At 36.4% G+C, this 20146-nt stretch overlaps 2 protein-coding genes and 1 non-coding gene across 3 annotated transcripts; all 3 read left to right on the top strand.

Annotated features, from left to right (window-relative positions):
- The first annotated feature begins 3277 nt into the window (after positions 1-3277).
- LOC125872205 (uncharacterized) lies at positions 3278-12914 on the top strand. Its single transcript, XM_049552909.1, has 6 exons — positions 3278-3437; positions 4267-5333; positions 6284-6424; positions 6979-7696; positions 7810-9940; positions 12397-12914. Exons 2-6 carry the CDS (start codon positions 4376-4378, stop codon positions 12424-12426), a joined length of 3978 nt encoding a protein of 1325 aa, XP_049408866.1. The 5' UTR covers positions 3278-3437; positions 4267-4375; the 3' UTR covers positions 12427-12914.
- Positions 12915-13457: 543 nt separating this feature from the next.
- On the top strand, positions 13458-19094 carry LOC125873347 (uncharacterized). The gene is made up of 7 exons (XM_049554259.1): positions 13458-13685; positions 14561-16163; positions 16252-16333; positions 16462-16528; positions 17780-17968; positions 18055-18115; positions 18529-19094. The coding sequence occupies exons 2-7, from the start codon at positions 14603-14605 to the stop codon at positions 18732-18734; spliced, it is 2166 nt and encodes a 721-aa protein (XP_049410216.1). The 5' UTR covers positions 13458-13685; positions 14561-14602; the 3' UTR covers positions 18735-19094.
- A 528-nt stretch (positions 19095-19622) lies between these two features.
- TRNAT-CGU (transfer RNA threonine (anticodon CGU)) lies at positions 19623-19694 on the top strand. Its single transcript has one exon. It is a non-coding gene; the product is annotated as a tRNA-Thr (tRNA).
- The last annotated feature ends 452 nt before the right edge of the window (positions 19695-20146 follow it).

Here is a 20146-nt window from a genome sequence, read left to right as displayed (position 1 = left end):
AGAATCCTATTAATCAGATAACAAATTTTCACTTTTAAAAGATTAGCACCAAAACCCAAAAAATAAACAAAACGTGTGGCCCAATCAGATTGTTATGTATTGTAATTAAAAAATATATTTAATAATTGATTAATAGTAGATTTATGTATTGTAATTTAGGATCTTAAAGACAATATTTATGTGATTTTTCCTATAAATATATACAAATCTATACATACTTGTACATGTAATATACATATTTATACATAATATATACACATTATATATAATCGATTGTATATATAATTTACTTAGGTCATGTTTGGTAAACTAAACAAATCGAATGGTATTTATTGTAACTATGCCTTCTAGATTTAAATAGATTGGATATGAATAGGATGTTTGTTAAAGGCTTGATAAAGCCCAATATCAACCTACCATCGTAAAACTGTGATTTAATAGAGTAGAATGGATGAGCGACGTCAAAATTCACAATTTATGCCTCTTAGGCTACTCCTTTGTGTTTATATTCCTAACCAAATAAGGTTCGAGTATTTGTTAAGATAAATAACATGGTGAGATAAAAAAATATAAAACTAGAAACTGTTGTTATATCCATTATTGTTGTACATATATGATACTACAACTTTAAAAAAAAAGATATATACTTTATGATCTATTTAATCACATATCTTTTGTTCATAAAAATGTTGAATTCAAAAAGAAAGAAAAAACCTTTTCATTCAAACTTGTTGAGAAGAGTAATCAAGTTGCATTTTTTCGATGTATTTTCTAAGTAAATTCCATTGTGTGTTGATATTCCTACAAAGTCTAGTACTACAATCTACTAATCAAACTACTGCTAATACAAGCTCAACACTTCATACTCATTCAATAAAACACTGTCAAAATTCAAAAGTTCTAAATATTTCAATTTTTGTTGTTGAAAGTACTATTGACCAATTAACATCATCTAGAAGATGCTCTAGAATCAAAGCATCACCCCTCTAGATGAAAGATTTTGTTACTACTCAGTAACAGTCAAAATCTCTTTATAAACTAGTCAACTACATTATTTATGATCATCTACTTCTTATTTATCAAGTTTTTATTTATGCTATTTCTTAGGACATTAAACTTTTTTTTCTACAATGAAGCTCTTAAGAAACTAAGATGGGTGGATGCCATAAAGGCTGAAATATATAGATGCATTGGCAAATAATAATACTTGGGAAGTAATTTCAAAGTTAGTTAAAAAAAACTATTGAATACAAGTGGGTCTATCCTTATCTATGTTGATGACGTACGTGTTAATTGTTGAAAGCAACCTAATCCAATAATAAAAATTAATATCAGTAGTAACTTCAATTAAAGTGAATGTGAATTTAACTACTAAAGATCAGCTGCAAGCCTGCAACTCCAATTGAAGTGAATGTGAAGTTAACTATAAGGACTTAGACAATCTAATGAAAAATTCAATTTCAAATCAAGAAGTGAAAAATGATCTACTAATAGATGTAATCAAAACATAATATGTAAACTACTATATCTTACTACAACAAATCAGATATAACATTCAGTGTATAAGCACTGAGTTAATTCTTTCATCAATCCAATAAATCACATTTAGAAGCTACTACAAGAATAATAAGGTATGTAAAAATCAGTTAATGCAAGAAATATTTCTATCAAAGTCAAAGTCAAATTTTTTTTCCCCTACTATGATGTTGACCAGACATTATGCCCCACTTCTAGAAAATTAGTAACACGATTTCTTGTTAAGATAGGAGATCACTCCTTAATCTCTTGAAAATAAAAAAAAAACAAAGCATAGTTTCAAGAAGCTCAGTAATGCTGAGTATAAAGCTTGGGATCTATAACTGCAAAACTTGTTTGGATTTTAAAATTATTCAAAGAAATTAGAGTTTTAATAAATCTTCATTTGCAAATACACACAAACAGTAATCTGCAATGCAAGTAGTTAACATAAATAATTTTTTAAATTCTTCTCTTCCATCCTATACTCTAGTTCTCTCAATTCTTCCTCTTTGTTTCCAAATTATTGCTAATTCAAATAATGCATTGTATTTATAATTTCTAATCTTTTCTTTGACGTAATTGTTGAAGAAGAAGGAAGCTGACGATTGGAACATGTCAAAGGAACAGGTTCAACGAAACTCATTGACGTGTCTGCAACAAGTGTTGATGAAGAAGGAAGCTGAAGATTGGAACATGTCAAAGGAACAAGTTCAACCAAGCTGACTAACGAGCTTACAACACTGTTGTTGTAGAATTAGAGTCGCACTAGGATTAGACTACTTATATTAATTAGGATTATATTACGACTAGAATTATATTATGATTAGGATTATATTACGACTAGGATTAGATTATATATAATTGCATTATTATTGTAGAGTCCTACGTTAACTATACTTAGAGTCGTACTACAATACCTATTACTCCTATAATAATAATAATAATAATGCTCGTCAGTCAGCGGACCTGTCAAAGTTAGATTATTTATAATTGCATTATTATTGTAGAGTCCTACGTTAACTATACTTAGAGTCCTACTACAATACCTATTACTCCTATAATAATAATAATAATGCTCGTCAGTCAGCTTCGTTGGACCTGTTCCTTTGACATGTTCCAATCGTCAGCTTCCTTCTTCATCAACACTTGCTGCAGACATGTCAGTGAACTTCGTTGGACCTGTTCCTTTAACATGTTCCAATCGTCAGCTTCCTTCTTCTTCAACAAGAGATACATAGGTAGATTATTCTTTTCTTATTATTGATAAAAATTTTATTGTTTATTAATTAAAAACGTAAATGTGGAGTAATTTTTATAGTGCTAGCCGTAACAGATAAATAATGACACATTTGGGGACAGGAAATGTTGATTTGGTTGAGACAATATTTGCTGCTATAAAATATAATAAAGATTAGCTATATTTGATAAATATTTCAAAATATAATTACATAATTACTCGTTTAGGCCCAAGCCCATCATCCCATCAGCCGATCGTTTTTTGCATGACCGTTAATTTTACGGAATTGCGGTAAAAGAATTCTTAGTATTAAGTTTTTTATTTTATTTGGCCTAACCCATCGGTAGCCCCTTAAATTTGGCACGAAATTTCACTTAGGNCAAAATGACACAGCGAAACCCTACATGAGGTGTCTAAAATGAACATCATCCACTTGAGGTGCCTAAGTGAAATTTCGTGCCAAATTTAAGGGGCCACCGATGGGTTAGCCCATTTTATTTTTAACTGATCTCTCTCCCCTGTGTATTATACATCTCTGTGAGTTTTTCTCTGTCTAGGGTTTTAACCCAGAAGAGACTTCAATCAAAATTATCGAATGCCAAGCTAAGCTCGCTAGGTTTTATTTCAGATCTTCAAAATCAGTTTAAACTCACATCTTCGGGACCTGCTATTTCGCTATTTGGTATGCATTCAATTGTTTTGTGCGTAAATTCTTTACTATTGTAGTTTTGTTTATGGGCATGTTCGTTACTGTCACTTGAAAATGCTTGAAAGTTAGAAGGTGATTTTTTAAGCTTACGAATTTGGGATTGAGATGCAGTTGATTGATTTATTATTTGCTTTGTGGAAGTTTGAATCTTCCTTGATAATATGAAGTGTCTTGCTTGCTGCTGAGGGTAGCTTTAATGTAAGTTTTGGAGAGAAAAAAAATGAGGAATAGATTGGTTCTCGAGTCAAGTTGGTGTTTTAAGTGTGTGATTTTTTTTTTTGGAGTTGTTTCTTTTAGGGGTGCAAGGTGTCCTTAGGGTGTTCCTAGTTAGAGATTAAGGTAAAACTTTTTTCTTTCTATGTGGTTTTGTAAAATATGAAAGCTGTCAACTTTGTGGACATTCACGTATTCTTTTGTCTATATGTTACTGAAAGTGTATTAGCAGTCTAGATAGTGGTAAAAAGCTTTAATGGGAAAAAAGAAGAACGCATGAGCTGGTCATGACCTAGATAAGCCAAAGTTTGTTCTGCTAGTCGCTACCCGACTTTTATAAATTGGAGGAGGGAAGTATCCCTTTGAAGTCCAATTCCTCTAATTTGGAAGTGTAGTATCAATGCTGAGATTAGCTTATTATCGTCTCAGTTTTTGCATTGAATTCTTCTTTCTTCTCTTTCCCTTTTTTCTTTTGCTTCAGTTCTGTATATGCCTGCAAGGTAAGAGAAATTTGTGTTTTCCCCTTTTCCACTGGAATTATATTTCTTGAATCTTTGAATTGTTACAAAGTTGCATTTTGTGTTTGTAGGGGGCTGCTGTGGATGACTTAATTTGGTGATCAGCACGTGGGAACTCTTAGAACGGGTGGGACCGTGAACATCAGATTTCTTAATTCTATTGGTAGCTAGCTGTTTGAGATGTATGGTCAGGGTAACTATGCAACTCAGAGTGGTCAAAATGATAACATGCCTAGGCCTCAAATGCAGCAGTGGTCTCCTGCCTCTGCCCCTCCTCCTCCTCCTCCACCTGCTGCTCAGGCCTCACGTCAACCTATATTTCCACATGGTCATCCACCAGGACCACCCCAAGTTGGTCAGCATGGCCCTCCTGCATATCAGCATGCCCATCCTGGTGTAGGTCACCCTTGTCCACCTTTTCCAGTTCCAACAAGTGGCAGCAATTCTAGTCAATATTATCCGCTACCCCCTCCTCCTCCTCCTCCTCCTCCTCCATCTACACAAGTTCAAGGAAGCACCCCAATTCTGCAATCTCACCAAGTCCCTGTGCAGCATTCCCAGTGGAATCCCAGTATGCATCTTGTTCCACCTTCAATAGCCCCGACTGCTCCTAGAGTTCTTCCACCTCCTCCACCACTAAGTCAAATGCCTTATAGAGGTGCTATTCATCGGTCATCACCAGACAGTATGCAAGTTTTTCGTCATAATCTTCCTCCACCGCCACCACCACCACCACCTAATTTGCAGAACCATGGTTTTTTCACACCTTCCCAATTTGACCCCACCACACATTCGAGAAACCCTGATTCTCATGTACAACCTGCAGTTTCTGGTCCTCGGCCACCTTTGCCGCCTTCACCTCCTGGGGATCCGCCTCTTCCACCAACTTCACCACCTCTTATATCTACCACTGCAAATGCTAATAGTGCTAAAGATGAGGGGGCGTCTGAGCACGATGGAAGGATTGCTTACAGAAAAGGTTTACCAGTAAATAAGAATTTAGCCTTGGATCTTCCATCTTCTCCTCATAAGCCTGTATCATTAGCATTTCCAGGAGAAGTCTCATCAGTTCAACTTATTAATTCAATAAACTCAGCTCCATCTCATTCAGCTGCTGATTCTGATATGGAGATGGAAGGTTAGTGTAATATATGCTGTTTGTATGCATCAAGTGTCGATTTTCTTTTTCTTAGTGCTATTTTATGCTACTTGTATCCCAATATATGGGTGTAGTTTGTCCCAGTATAAAAATCATGAGAATAATAACAAATGTGAATTGTTTAGTATTTGTTGAGGGAAACGTGGCCACATATTGTATTTGCCCTATTGAAGTATAGAAATTGAATAGGTCCGTCCTAGATTTTTTGGGATACATAAAATGTATTAAAACTTTCTAAGTGTATAGCATTTCAGGAGAGACCAAACTGACTTAACTTTTTGGAGAAGTCAGCATTTTATGGCAAGGATTCTAGCATATGTTTCCTTTGGAAAATGGTCATTGCTTCTATCTATTATTGGAACTCTTCCTTTGGGTAAGGTTTCCTTCAGTCTTATTTTCTTTTGTGCTAGTCTAGATCCCTGAACTACAAGGACCTTTGCTCATATTTGAAAGACAGATAGTGGACACCAATCAATTGCAATGGGTCAGATGCAGGGAGAACCAGTCAGTTGTTGTTAGTTGCCTCTAATATCATCTCCCATGCCTAGTATAACAGAGGAAAAGTAAAACACGGAGGTTTAAGAGGACTCCTTACTAGAGCGCCACATGCAGCAGCAGGAGTCCTAACTGTGGTTCTGATGTGTCTTTAGAAAAAGAAAGAGAAGCGAGTTTCTTGCTATTTCAGTTATAAAGAATGTGAGGTGATTGAACTACGCTTTTGGAGTTGTTGATTGCATTATCAAGTAATTTATCAAGCTCTATAGCACATTTGCCACTTCAGTATATGCTTGTTTCTTTTGCAACCTGGTCACTGAATCCTTTGCATTTCTTTATTACTTAGAAGCTTCATTTAACCTGATTGACTAGTGTGAAAGTTTGTATTATGGTTGGAACTCTGAAGCTATCTTGCTTTTCTGTTGGACTGTCAGATGATATCACCCAGCTAGATGAAGATCTACAAATCCATCCTTTGGGGGCTGAGAAGCAGTTACAGGGTAGCTTAACTGAAGATATACTACATCAAAATTCATCATGCTGTGGACCCTTGGAGTCAGAGGAACAAAGACGAGGTGAAAACTGCTTTTGCAAATAGAGGAATTAAACTGAAAATTCTGTGCAAGTGACTCATGTTAAAATAGCTCTAATGTCTATAGTTCAAAAATAAGTTAGGAAGCTACCACAAATGTGAAATCAAACTTGAGCTGATATGAGATAAAGACACCCCTGAAACATTTAATTGTTTATATGAGTAAAATTATGCTAGTAGCTTTATTTTTTTGTTTTGCTTTTGACGACATTTTGATTTGATAGCTGGTCCTAAGTCAAGTAAAGGGTGAGGTTGCAGTAGGATTGATGCTAGCTTATAGATAGTTTAATTGTAATGAATCCTCTTAACAATGTACTAAAATGAACCTAAATAGAGTGTAATGAATACATAAAATTCATATATCCAACCCATCTAACTTGGATTGAGGGTAGTTCTTGATAGATTCTTAGATTTTGTCAATTTAAAAAAAAAGATTATAAGATTTTGACTTTCTCCAAAAATATGTAAGAGATTTTGACTTTGATGCAAAGTTACCTCCTTTTTGTTTGTTTCCTCTTACATCTTCAGTCTCTGCAGATTATCCATATCGAGCGCCTCCAAGTTTTCATCAACCTTTCTTGGATGATCATGTGCAGACATCAACTTCCCTGGAGAAAAAATTGAGCCATCCTAGAGGATCACCCATTGATAAGGAGGTTGATCTTGAAAATGTTCACAGTCAGCTCATGGAAGCTGCCAGCCCTTTTAGGCTAATTCAAGGCTATGCTTCGGACGACAGTTTGGACAATGATAGTGAGAATTGTCTTGAAAATCTTGGCCGTTTGACAGTTCCTCCACCCAGTGAAGTTGTTACTATAATTCCCAAGACTGATACTGGAAAATCACCAATATCTTCAGTTAGACCTTCAAATTCTGTTGCTAAAGATGACCCCGAATCTTTTGGTGCTTTAAAATTTGAGGATTCCATTGATCATAGTAATGGAAATAGATTATCCTTGAAGAGTGATACTGCACCTGAAGGACTTCGTTCGGAAAATGTTTTGGACGTTAATGATGATGACAGTTTTGATATGCTTAGGGAAGATGCTAAGGATAAATCACCTACACGGAAGGTTGATGAATTTGGTAGATTGGTTAGGGAGGGGGTCAGTGACAGTGATTCTGATGCTTCACGAAGGTATAAGCGGAGACATGGAAAAAGAGGAAGAAGCCGGAGCAGAAGCCGCTCTCCATATGATAGGAGGAGGAGGAAGAGTCCACGGAAGAGAAAGGACAGGCGGGATCGATCTCGGAGGTACTCACTTTAATTTGCCTTTTTCTATGTTTCTGGCCAGTATCTCTTCTGTTGATTTGATTTCTACTGTAGTTATGGATGATCTTAAAATTGTCAATGCTTAAACTTTGCAGCATCTCTCCAAAGAGATACAGAAGTAGAAGCAAGTCACCTTCTAGACACGGGTCAACTTCTGGTGGTGACAAAATGAGAAGGGACAGAGGTTATCCTCAACAATGTTTTAGTTTTCTTCGAGGCAAGTGTTACCATGGAGCATCCTGTCGATATTTCCATGCTGAGCCCGATAAGAGTGATAGATCAAGATCTTACAGGAGCAAACATCAGCATCGAGATCTTCCACTTATTTCAAAGGATTCCGATATGCACGATTCAAAGGATTCTCACAGACATGAAAAGATTGGGAAACCGGTCCACAATCATGGTGGATTCAAAAGCAAGGATATTCCTGATATGGAAATGAAAGATATGAAAGAGCCTGAACCTACTTCTGATCTTTATGGAAAAGAGAATCAAATGGGACCTGCTGACAGTCCAGTAATTGTTACTGAAGTGGAGAAGCTTCCTGGTGATGCTACTGGTGGCATGCCTTCCTCAGTTGGATGTATGGGGATTCATCAGTCTGCAGATCATGTCTCTGATCAGATGCTCCTAAATGCAGAGGAGAAACCTAAAGAGAAATGTGATTCGTCTGTTTTGGAGTTATCTTCTGTCCAGACATCATTCATGGTCCCACCCGTCCAGCTTCCTCAATTTGTGTCTGCTAAGGATTCACACCCATCAGATACACTCCAGGCAGCACCCTTATCAGCTCCCTTTCCTTCATTTCCACAGGCTTCAAGTACTGCTTTTACTCAGCAGATGCCCAGAGATCACAACTTCCCTCCACCTTTTAATTCTGCATATATTGGAAGTGCTCCTCCATATCAAACTCCATTTCCTCATCAACCATCTCCATTCACTGTACCTCTGAGTTCCTCTTGGAATTCTCTTCCACCACGTCCAGCACAGGCACAGGCACCACACACGCAATTTGTGAACGATTCCTCTGGAAATGCAGCTGGTGTACAACATAGTGTTCCTCGAGTACATTTTCAACCAAGTTTAGTAGTTCCAAGGAATGACTTCTATGCAAGCACATCACCTGATATTCCTCAAGTCGGTGAACGTCATGCTTTTGTGCAGACTCAACCTATCTATTCTAGGGGATCACCGAATAGACCACCAGCTTTCCTCGGTGACTCTCTGGCTCTTGGTGAACTTCCTGGTCCATCTTCTAAGAGTTATCCTTACATGCAACAGCCACATTCTGGTCCTCAAACAGCTGGTATTTCTGTACATCTTGTTGAGCCTGGAGTAAGTTCCTCTGTGTCAAGGTACACATCTGATTTATTAGACCAGAACCAAGCTCCTCGCTTGCCTGATTTTGGTGGATCCAGATTTTCAAGTCATTTCAACCCTTATGCTTCTACATTTGACCAGCCACTAACAACGAAATTCAGTTCGGACCCTTTAATACATGGAAGAGATATGCTCCCTAGTAGTAAATATGGTGCATTTTGTTTGAGTAATATGCCAAATGATGGCCATCCTGCAGAAAGTCTTGGTTCACGAAATATTACCCCACCATCTGTGCATACTGCTGAAGGAATGTTCTCCCAGCCAGGTGGTAACCAGTATGATCCACTTTATGACAGCATAGAACCATCTACTAACTTACTTAAGAAGTCTGATCCTGGTCATAAGCTTGAAGTAACTGATGACTCAGGTGTTATGTTAAGGCTCAGTGGATCCAATGAACCACTGGATGTGGAAGTAACCAAGAGGCAGAAAGCAGATGGAGCTATTGCATTCACCGCATATGCAGAAAATGATGAATTTGGCGAGACAGCTGAGGCAGAGGTGGGTGCTGTTGAGAATGGAAGTCCAAGTGATTCCAGTGATGAGGAAGATGTTCCTACAGGAGAGATAGAGATTGAACAGGTGAAGCCATCAGGGGAGAAAAAGAAAAGCAAGGAATCCAGATCTATGAGGCTGTTCAAGATTTCAGTTGCTAATTTTGTGAAGGAGATGTTAAAACCATCATGGCGCCAAGGTAACATGAGCAAGGAGGTTTTCAAGACAATAGTCAAGAAAACTGTAGATAAGGTCTCTGGAGTTATGAAAAGCCACCAAATACCGAAGTCCAAGACAAAAATCGACCATTACATTGACTCATCACAGAGGAAATTAACTAAATTAGTCATGGTACGACCTTTTCTTATCTATGCTGTTTCCCAAAACCCTTTTATGTGATATACTGGTGATTTTTTTAAAATTGGTAGATCTACTGGAGATATTTTAGTTTTTGCCAAGGGTTTAATTAAGTTTGTAAACATTTTTAGTTTGATTAAACTAGTCATGGTAACCTGCCCGATCCAACTTGTTTAACGGGTTGGGTTATGATCTGTTGATGGACTTGATCAATGGGTTGAATCCAAAAGGACCCATCAAATGAGTGAGTCAAAACGGCTCAGCATAGTGTAACCCACGAGTCAAAATAGGCTTTTTGTAGACACTGTGGAGCCATGCTCGTCGCCCTAGACTTACCATTCTTGCCTAATCAAAACATAGTCATATTTAGAGATTGGAATAATGTACATTTGGAAGAACTTAAGCTAATAACTTTTTAGAAAAATGTGCTAGCTTTTGCATTATTTTCAAGCAAGTGTTAAAACAAGATGGAATATTGGGTGTGTTAGGTTATATCACTCATATTGACCCATCTTGATCCAACTCATTTAGACCCTATCAGATTTTGTGCGGTTGGGTTATGAGCTGATTATTGGGTTGATCCACTTTGAACCAACCCATCCATTTGCCACCTACTAGTATGACCTTTTTGACGATAAGTTCTCATTTAAATCTTAACGGAGGAGCTAAAAGTCACTTGACTATATGGAAAGGAAACAACATTTTTTTCGTTCTTTTCTTAAGAGGTTCTTATATATACTGTTACACAACAACCGTCTTATGTGATCTACTGGTGGTGTTTAGGTTTTGCTTATTAGCATTGAATTAAGTTTATGCCTACTGAACATTTTGCTTGTCTATAATTAATGTGGATTATTGAGTTTACGCTATAGTGGATCTTTCGGGAATACTTTGCAATATCTGTAAGTAGGTGGATGGGGGTTGTTGTGAATGATTATTGGTAGTAAAGCATCCTAAAGTGAAACTGGTGTAAGACATTAGAACAAATGTAATCCTTATCTAATCACTCCGATCAGCATACTTCTCCAAAGCCACTCCTCTGACCAACTAGTGGTTCTTTTGCTTCCTCCTTTGGGCACCTAGTGGTGGTAGCATGTTTGTTTCTCATTTTTATGATACCTAAAGTAGATCACTTGCTATTGTCTTAGCTTATATCACAGTCTACCAGTGTTTCTAAATGATGACTCCTAAAATACTAATTAAGTAGGCGTCTGGACATAAAAAATGTGATATTTGAAAAAAAAATAAAAATTTGAAGTTAAGTTGAAAAAGTGTGAGAAAATTGAAGTTGTGTTTGGACATTCAACTTGAAAAGAAGTTGAAATTTTGTGAGCGGAAAAGATTTTTCACTTGAAAAACAGGTCAAAACACTTCTAACTTAAACACATCTTAAAATATATTTTTTTTCAAAAAATCAGTCATATGTATAAGCAAATGCTGCTTTGAAACAAACAAAAATATTTCCATAGACAAATGGCTCCTTAATAACTTTGTCATGCTGGATGGAGTCAGAGATGAGGTAGCTAAACCCCTATGGTAAGTTGTCTAAGTATGGAAAATGAACCATCCATCTAGGGACTACATGATATCCCTTCATTCAAGGGGTTGTTACCTTTGAATGGATTCTGAGGTACCATTCTAAAAAGTTGAATAAGCGGGTAAAACCCTAGGTATGCAGCTTACTTCAGTTGTGGGCCTTGTTTTTTTTTGAGACTTCTAATCTTTTCATCTGACATCTTCAACACCATTCACCCCATGTTCTGAAGCTTACAATTCTCATAATCTAGAGACTTGTTGTTTGGTAGAATGTATAAAAATAATATACAATAGTGTATTAGTAATGCATGTATTAGTTATGCATAGATTATTTCTTATGCATTGTTTGGTTTGGTGTATTAAAAAATAGTATGCATTGACAATTTCTGAGGGCCATCGTACTGGGTAAAACCTGAATTAACCGTGGTGCACTTGCGGGAAACTCCTTGCCGAGGGCCTGTGCACCCCCGGGATTAGTCGGGGCTCAAAGAGACTCGGACACCCGGTGCAAATCAAAAAAAAAAAAAAAAATAGTATGCATTGTATAAAAATATTTATTTACAAAAGTATCCTTCACAATTATGGTGGAAAAGATGTAAAAGTACTTTTGAGGGGTAATTGAGTCTTTAACCATACTAATGCATGCATTAAATCCTTTGCATTACTAATACCATGGATTTCTAGGTATTAGTAATACACTCCTCAATACACAATAGAGTGTATTAGTTATACATACCATGAAAAAATGCACCAAACAAGGGATTACTAATACATATAATTAGTGCATGCACTATTTTTGCTAATACACTCTACCAAACGACCCCCAAGTGTGAAAGCCTTGGTTGTGTAGGATGCCCTGATTAGAAGACATAATGCAAATTTGATACCATGTAACTAACAGTTATATTGTACAGGGATATGTTGATAAATATGTCAAGGCATAACTGTCTCGTTGGCTGTACCAGTTGGCAACATCAGTTATTTTCTGTGTATCGTCACTGTGGATGGTACTGTGACCGCATTCAATGGCGTATGCTTTGAAATGAAGTGTTCCCTGACAACCAGTGATAGTTGCTTTGCTGCTTATTTGGACAAAAGCTTAATATGCACGACTGCCCAAAAACATTGATGCCTGGATTTTTTCCTTGAATGAGAAACATGGTATTTCGGACAACAACGCTTTGGAGGGAATGGGGTGGAGTGCTGTTACTGTACATCCAACATCTACAATCGAACAGCTTAGTGTTGAGACCACAACAACATATTTAGAAGGGCAAAATGTATGTAATAAGTTTTGGTTTAGTATTGTTTCTTCTTAATAGATGTATTGTTCAATGGGTGTTGTGTATATGAATATTAATAGCAAGCATGTTATAAATTATTTCTGTGTTGATATTCTCAAAGTATTGGCCTTTCAACTGCATTAGTGAAAAAATTAGAAAACCATATACTGCAAATTCAAAACAGTGTTCATGCTTATTGAGGTCCTTGAGTCTTAATTAGGTCGACTATCATGAACCTACACTTGCATATTTTGTTTAATACTGCAAAGAAAATTCTAGGAAGCCATGAAGTTTTTGGCTCCTATATAATTTCACTTTTTACTTTTTATCTTGAAATTTTCTCTTGCTGATTAAAACTATGAGATCAAATATTTAGCGTTGATTTCTAATAATCTACTTAAGTTACATGGCATGAATCTTCAAGCCACATGTTCTACTCTAAAGCGAATGACCTAAGGATTATATATGCAACTGTATATTAGACACGCTGTACTAAAGTATTTAACTTAATTTGCATAAATATATTGATTTTCTATCATCAAAAACATTGTTAAATCAAGTTCATTGGGGTCCAGACCCACTGACTACATTTTATTTTATTTTTAAGGAATAAAATACTAAAATTGTCTATATTTTTTGCTTTTGGAATTTATATGATACGTGATTCTAAATTGATCATATATAAAATTATTCTTTCTGTTTTCCAACATACAAAAGAGGAAATATTTGGAGAAAGGGATAAGATTGGCGGAAGTTGGAAGGATCCGAATCCCTAAACGATTCTAATTCTGGATCGGGTTTCTCAAAATCCCCGCTATATTCAAACCCGTTTACTCTGGTCCTTCCACTTCTTACTCAAAAATCACTGAATCCAGATTCACTTCTCTCCAAATTTCATCATCAGCAACAGATTCATCTAGGTATCATTCATATGCTTCAAATATAATTAAAAAGAATGCTTTTTTATACATTTTTCTGATGCATATTACGGTTGAGTATTTCGATTAATCTGAATTTTGAGTTTTCTAGGTTAATTTACATAGACATTAACTCTTTTTTGGAATGTGGTGTGTGGATTATCCATTTGTATTCATTCATGTGTTCGAAGGAATTTGTGGATGTGACTAACTGAATATCTTTACTATGTTTTGGCTTGATGAAATTGTTTGTGTTGTGAATATGTTGCTGTTTTATATTTTGGGGAATGTGAACAGTTGTGAAGTACTCCCCGGTTTCAATTTTTTTGACTTGATACGGAGTTTGAGAAAGTTGAGAACATTTGAATCTTGTGGTTTTAAACTAAAGATAAGTGGAATGTATCAAAATGTACTATGATCTTGTGGTCTTAAACATCCATCTGGAAAGATAGAATTAAGGAGCTGCTAAAAAAAAGAAAGAGACATTCTTTTTTAACAGACTCAAAAGGAAGTAAGAGAAACAAATTGAAATGGAGGGAGTATGAAGGAAGATTATGAGGATAATTAGTATAAAGTTTATAAATCTTTAAATTAAGTTTTCCTAGTTTCTAAAGTTCAGTTTTTTTTTAGTATATCTTCTGTGTATTTGTGATTACTTGTTTCTTCCACTGAGTGGGTTTAATGACATTTCTGTAACTAAGGTAGCCACACTCTTGATGGCCATGGAAATATTGCAGAAAAATTTCTACTGATTTCATGCTTCCGCTTTTAGTAGGAAAATGCATTATTAAGATTCTCTAGTTTTTCTCATTTTCTGAAAAGATTCTTCAGTTATAGACTGATATTTCTCACTGAAATTTGGTTTTGTGTCATCACAGGACCTGCCTGTTAATTAGTTAAGTTGTTTCATCCCTTATTGAATGAAAACGATGCATAGCAGTAGGATTGTTGTCCAGGCATTGCCTGCCCCTGGGACTCCTGACTATTGGGACACTAAGAAGAGTAAGGGTGGTACTAAACTGAGAAAGCTGAACAGCAAAACTGCTTTTAGCAGAGGGCATTGTAACAACGATGTTGATGACGTCATTCCCCAGCAGTCAAAAAGAATAAGAAACAAACAAAATAGGAGGATGAATGCTGTGTGTTTTGGTATTAATAATATTGACCACGTGGTAGGAGCTCCAGCTAGGACTATGAGTCCAGAAAAAAGTCCACATATATGGTCTTCTGACAATATAAAATCAAGTACACAAGTAAGAAGTTGCATTGCAGACTTGAGTGCATGGAAGGTAAAGAAAAAAAGAAGCATTTTGAACAGGAAGTTTAATTCCTTGGAAAATGATGTAATTGCTTGTGAACTTGATAATGCTGCTTCTGTACCAGGGAAGAATCATTTAGATAAAGGAGATCTGGTGATGCACAGTAGTGAGACAGGGACATGTCTGCCTAAGAATGCTTGTGATGGAGTTGAAGAAAGAAGTAGGAAGAACCCCTCTAAATCTAGTGGTACAGATCATGATATTGAAACTTGTGGTGATAGGTGCAGTGACATTTCTAAGGATCACATATTTGTTACTTCAGAATCGAAGTCTATCTCTGAAGTTGAAAATTGGAACGAGCCAGTGCCTAAGGTAGACAATAGTATGACTACTGAAAGTTGTGATTTTTTCAATAATGCTGCAATTGAGATGAGGGGTCTACAAATATACCCAAGACTGGAAGTGCTGATAACTTATTCCAGGAAGAGGAGAAAGAATTCTAGTGCTTCTGCAAGCAGTTTACCATCTATCATGACAGATGCTACTTCCTCTTTTCCAATTACAGAAAATAAAACAACCACCACCAGCCCAGACCATTGCCAAGTGTCCATATCATACTCCAATAATTTCCCTAAAGAAGTCGTTGCTGGAGGTGGTACTTTGTTGATGGGTGTGCAACCAATGTTTTTAGAGAAGTCAGCAGGTGACAATTCATGCAGTGAAACATGGAATAAAAAGGAAATGATTCAGATTGATAATCAGAAAGAGAATATCAACAGTTCAATGGCTTCTATCGAGGATGAGTCTCCAATAGACTCCAAGGCAGAAAATCATGAGCAGGAGAAGAGAAATGACACAGATGCCGCTGTCAATGTGTCATATGATTGTGAACTTTCTAAAGAGAGTTCACATAATGCAGTGCCATGTGATCATGGGGTCTCCAATGACACGTATAGTATTGTCTCAACCAATGAACCCTTGAATGGGGAAATACAATCAGCAACTGAAGATAGTCCCTCTCAGTCAAGAGATAGGGGTTTTGTTGGTGAGAGGAGCCGAATAACAAATGTGGGTATGATCCTTCCATTAGGGAGAGCACTTAATGCACGTTCCAGTAAAAAGCTTCTTGTACTTGATGTGAATGGATTACTTGCCGATATTGTTCCGCTTCGCTACGTCCCTTATAGTTTGGAGGCGAATATCATTGTATCAGGGAAAGCAGGTGGAGCTGGACAAACTTTGTATTTCACTTTTCATTTTTACTATTACTCCTAGAAATTATTCTAACTGAGCTTTATCTGCTGTACCAGTTTTCAAAAGGCCTTTTCATGACGATTTTCTGCAATTCTGCTTTGAGAGATTCCATGTAGGTGTATGGTCATCAAGGATCAAGTACTCTTCAAACTTTGTTTACTCGCCATAGTGACTTTACCAATATCACTACTTCTGAAATTTTTCAGTAGTTTAGATGTCAACTCATGATTTTATGTGCCCCATGTATGTTGTTGAAAAATCTGCAGGAGAAATATGGAGTTGGTTCTTGATTTTCTTTTGGGAGATGCCAAGCACAAGTTGCTCTTTTGTTGGGTAAGAATTTCTTGCTTCTCATAGATTTTTGTGACCTGGTGCTGGTGCTAGTTGTAACTCTAGGAGTTCGAAGCTGAGGACTTGAAAGAAAGTCTTGTGATGCTTGGACTTTAATATCAGTTGAAAACAACATTAATGGATGTGCATGGTGACAGTTCATTATATTTTCTGATCTGTTGGCATCCATTACTAATGCATGGTTCTATAAAGCTGGAGATTTGTTGGGCACCTAGGAAATAACTCCTTGGAATTAGAATCAGATCCAAAATTGAGAAAACATGAATTATGCTGTTGCACTGGGTTTGTTGTTATTGTTGATTCCAAATTCCATTTATTCTTCGTCCTTTGACTGTATGAGGAAGGATATTCAGTCATACCTAAACTAGGGGGTGTCAAATTGGCAGGTTAGAATGGGTTGGTACAACAAATGGGTCATGACCCAAGCCGCCCAAAGGATACTTAGGTTAAGATGGGTTGAGCAATGGGTTATAACCCAACCTGCCCAATTCTACCCAATATTTCAATTTATTTTTCCTCCACCTCTTTTTATTTTTTTTTTATTTTTTTCGGATTATAAGTTTATGACACAGATGCATCCTTCATTGTGATATAAAAGGCCTAAGGATAACATATGGTGCCAACTTCCCTCTGTTACCTCGTTCCTATGCTACTCGAACTCTTCAAAAATCCCATTGGGTGCGTGTCGGATCCTCCAAAAGTAGTACATTTTTGGAGGATCTGACACAGGTGTGGCAACATTTTGGAGAGTCCGAGCAACATAGCCTCGCTCTACAAGCAAATACTTAACCTGCAGTAGCTGAATTCCTGACAACTACATGAAGTCTGCTGCATGGCTTAGGAAATTATGGTGTTACCTTGCTGCAATCAGTTGGATTCCAAACTAGTGGTTCACTCTCTTGAGTAGTTATTTTTTAAGATTCGGAAACCTGGTTGGATGAACACTTATTGAGTATCTTAGATGTCTATATGAACGTAGTTAATATTTCTGGTTCTACCCACTTGATTGTGTGTGACCCAACACGTGGAATTCCTGTCCGAATTGTCAAGTATAATTTTTCAGTCATTTATTTTCTTTTTGTGAGAGAATAAATTAATGTATTTGATAAGTTGCTATTTTCCAACCAAAGCCACTTTTTTTCCCTTTTGTATTTTTATTCATCTAGTTTCCTATTTGCCTCTTTCACTTGTCTAATTCAAAGTAGTATAAACAAACTTGAACTAATTATGCAGGATCAGTCCCACTGCACTGATACAGGTTTTCCTGTTGTTGGGACAAGGAGGAGCAAGCCTATTATATTGAAGAAGCTAAAAAAGTTATGGGATAAGTACGAACCAGATCTTCCGTGGGAGAGGGGCGAATATGATGAGTCAAACACACTTCTATTGGACGACTCTCCGCACAAAGCATTGTGTAATCCGGTGAGTTTTAATCCTTTCTTCTGCCTGAGAAATTTACTGCATGATTAAAATCCAATGAGTTTCAACTTGTATTTTATGATTTTCAGCCAAATACAGCAATATTTCCAAATTCATACCACTACTTGGATGAGAAAGATGACTCATTAGGTGAGTTTCCTTCCTATGTGTGTTCGTATGTGTGCATCTGTGTGTGTTTTTCCTTGCAAAACTATCACAAGTACTATGGACTTCTTCGCCCTTTTTCATTGAGAGACTGGTGATGTTTGGACACCCCAAGTATTCCATGTATATTTTCGGGTGAATCATGCATATTGATACTGCACTCTTCTCTTGTGCTTTCCTTTTTGTACAGGCCTTTTAGATTGTTGTTGATAGTTCCTCACTTTGCAGTTCCTGGATTTCATACTTCGAGTTTTATGTAATTAAAGCAATTTACATTACTTTATATGACTGCTTTAACACTGTCATTCTGTCCTGTATGAGGTAGGGATGTTGGTCTGTCATCAACATTTGTCCAACTCATACTGTTTATGAAATTCATCTTGTTTATCCCACGGCAGGGCCTGGTGGTGATCTGCGTGTTTATCTCGAAGGATTGTCCATGGCAGAAAATGTTCAAAAGTATGTAGAGAATAATCCATATGGTCAACGACCTATCACTGATAAGAATGCATCTTGGCGTTACTATCGCAAGGTAATTGCAGCTGCTACATATTCACAAGAAAGTGGTGCTAACAAATACTCTACTCATAAATGTCGGTATTGATAGAAGACTCGACTTCTGCAACGGGTGTCCTTTTGTATCATAATTTGGATACTGGCAACAAAGTAGAACATTTGGCTTTGCTTTGTGGGCGTATACTTTCAGCCGGCACATCTAAGAACAGATTTTGCATATACTTACCTTATCCCTAACCCAAACATATCTAGTTATCTCTATCCCAGCTAAGTTATTTGGACTAAGTTTTGTTGTATTATACTTGAAACTATTATACTTATAGTAGTCCTTATGACCAAGCATTTGTGTTTTAAACTTGTAGTAGTCCTTGTGACTTTGCAGACTAATCTGTTCTCTTGTATGCTACAGTTGGTAATAGAAATATATTTACTGATTTTTGTATGAGTATTTACTTTGCTCCTCACACAATTGAGGAACAATACAAAAGAATGGATGTGGATTTGCCAATCAACCCCAAATAGGCTGCCAAATGATTGAAACAAATGTGAGTCTGGTATCGACATTTGTACAAGTTTGATGTTTATTGAACAAGTTTTGTTACTAGTTGGACTAAACATATTGGTCCCAGACAAATCCTATAACTCAAAACCCTTTTCCAGTATGCCTATTGATAGGGCTCGTTTCTTTTAACAAGTTATCTCAGGATTAATTATCTCGAGATTAGTTATTTCAGCGATTTTATCCTAACCAAACATGAAATAAACTCATTTTAAAATTAATTTTGGGATTAGTTATTCCTCATCTCTCGTACCAAACGAGCCGTTAGTATTTTCTAGTAATACCAATTTTATCTTCTGTGGGACTGAAGCCATCAAGTCGATGCATTTGGCGTTGTACGTGGGTTATTGTTTTGAGTTAAATAGATGCAATTATTGGTTCCCATATTAAATATAGTTACTATTGTTATATTAAAATGCCTCCGTAGCATAGTGGCAGTGCGTTCGCTTCGTAAGCGAAAGGTCGCGAGTTCGATCCTCGCCGGGGGCTATTAATATTTTTTTTAAAAAAGAAACGTTTATATATATATAATGGAACTTGAAATTGGTCCCTTTGGGAGTAAACAAGACTGATGAAAAAAAAGGGGGACTAGTGGCTAATGGCTATCTTTATTTATTTTTTACTAAGCTAGCATATGTTTATAGTCTGTTTAGTCAAACTTTTAAAATTAGCTTATTTTAAAATGTATTATTACTTTTGGTGAGAATTAGTTTGTTTGGCCATTAATTTTTTAATTAAAACACTTTTGAGCAACTATTAATGTTAGCTAAACTATTTAAAAGTGTTTAAAAATATATTTTTTTCTAAAAAATGTTCTTCAAGAAATTAAGTACGGTAAGGAAAAAAACATTTGGTCAAACACGATCTTTCTAAATAAATACTTTTAACCTCCTAAAAGTCTAGCCCGGCTAATAATTTGCATGCTCTTTGACTATTTTAAG

This window comes from Solanum stenotomum, chromosome 8 (assembly GCF_019186545.1).
Source record: "Solanum stenotomum isolate F172 chromosome 8, ASM1918654v1, whole genome shotgun sequence".
Taxonomy (NCBI): Eukaryota; Viridiplantae; Streptophyta; class Magnoliopsida; order Solanales; family Solanaceae; genus Solanum; species Solanum stenotomum.
This window is presented reverse-complemented; position numbering and strand designations above follow the sequence as displayed.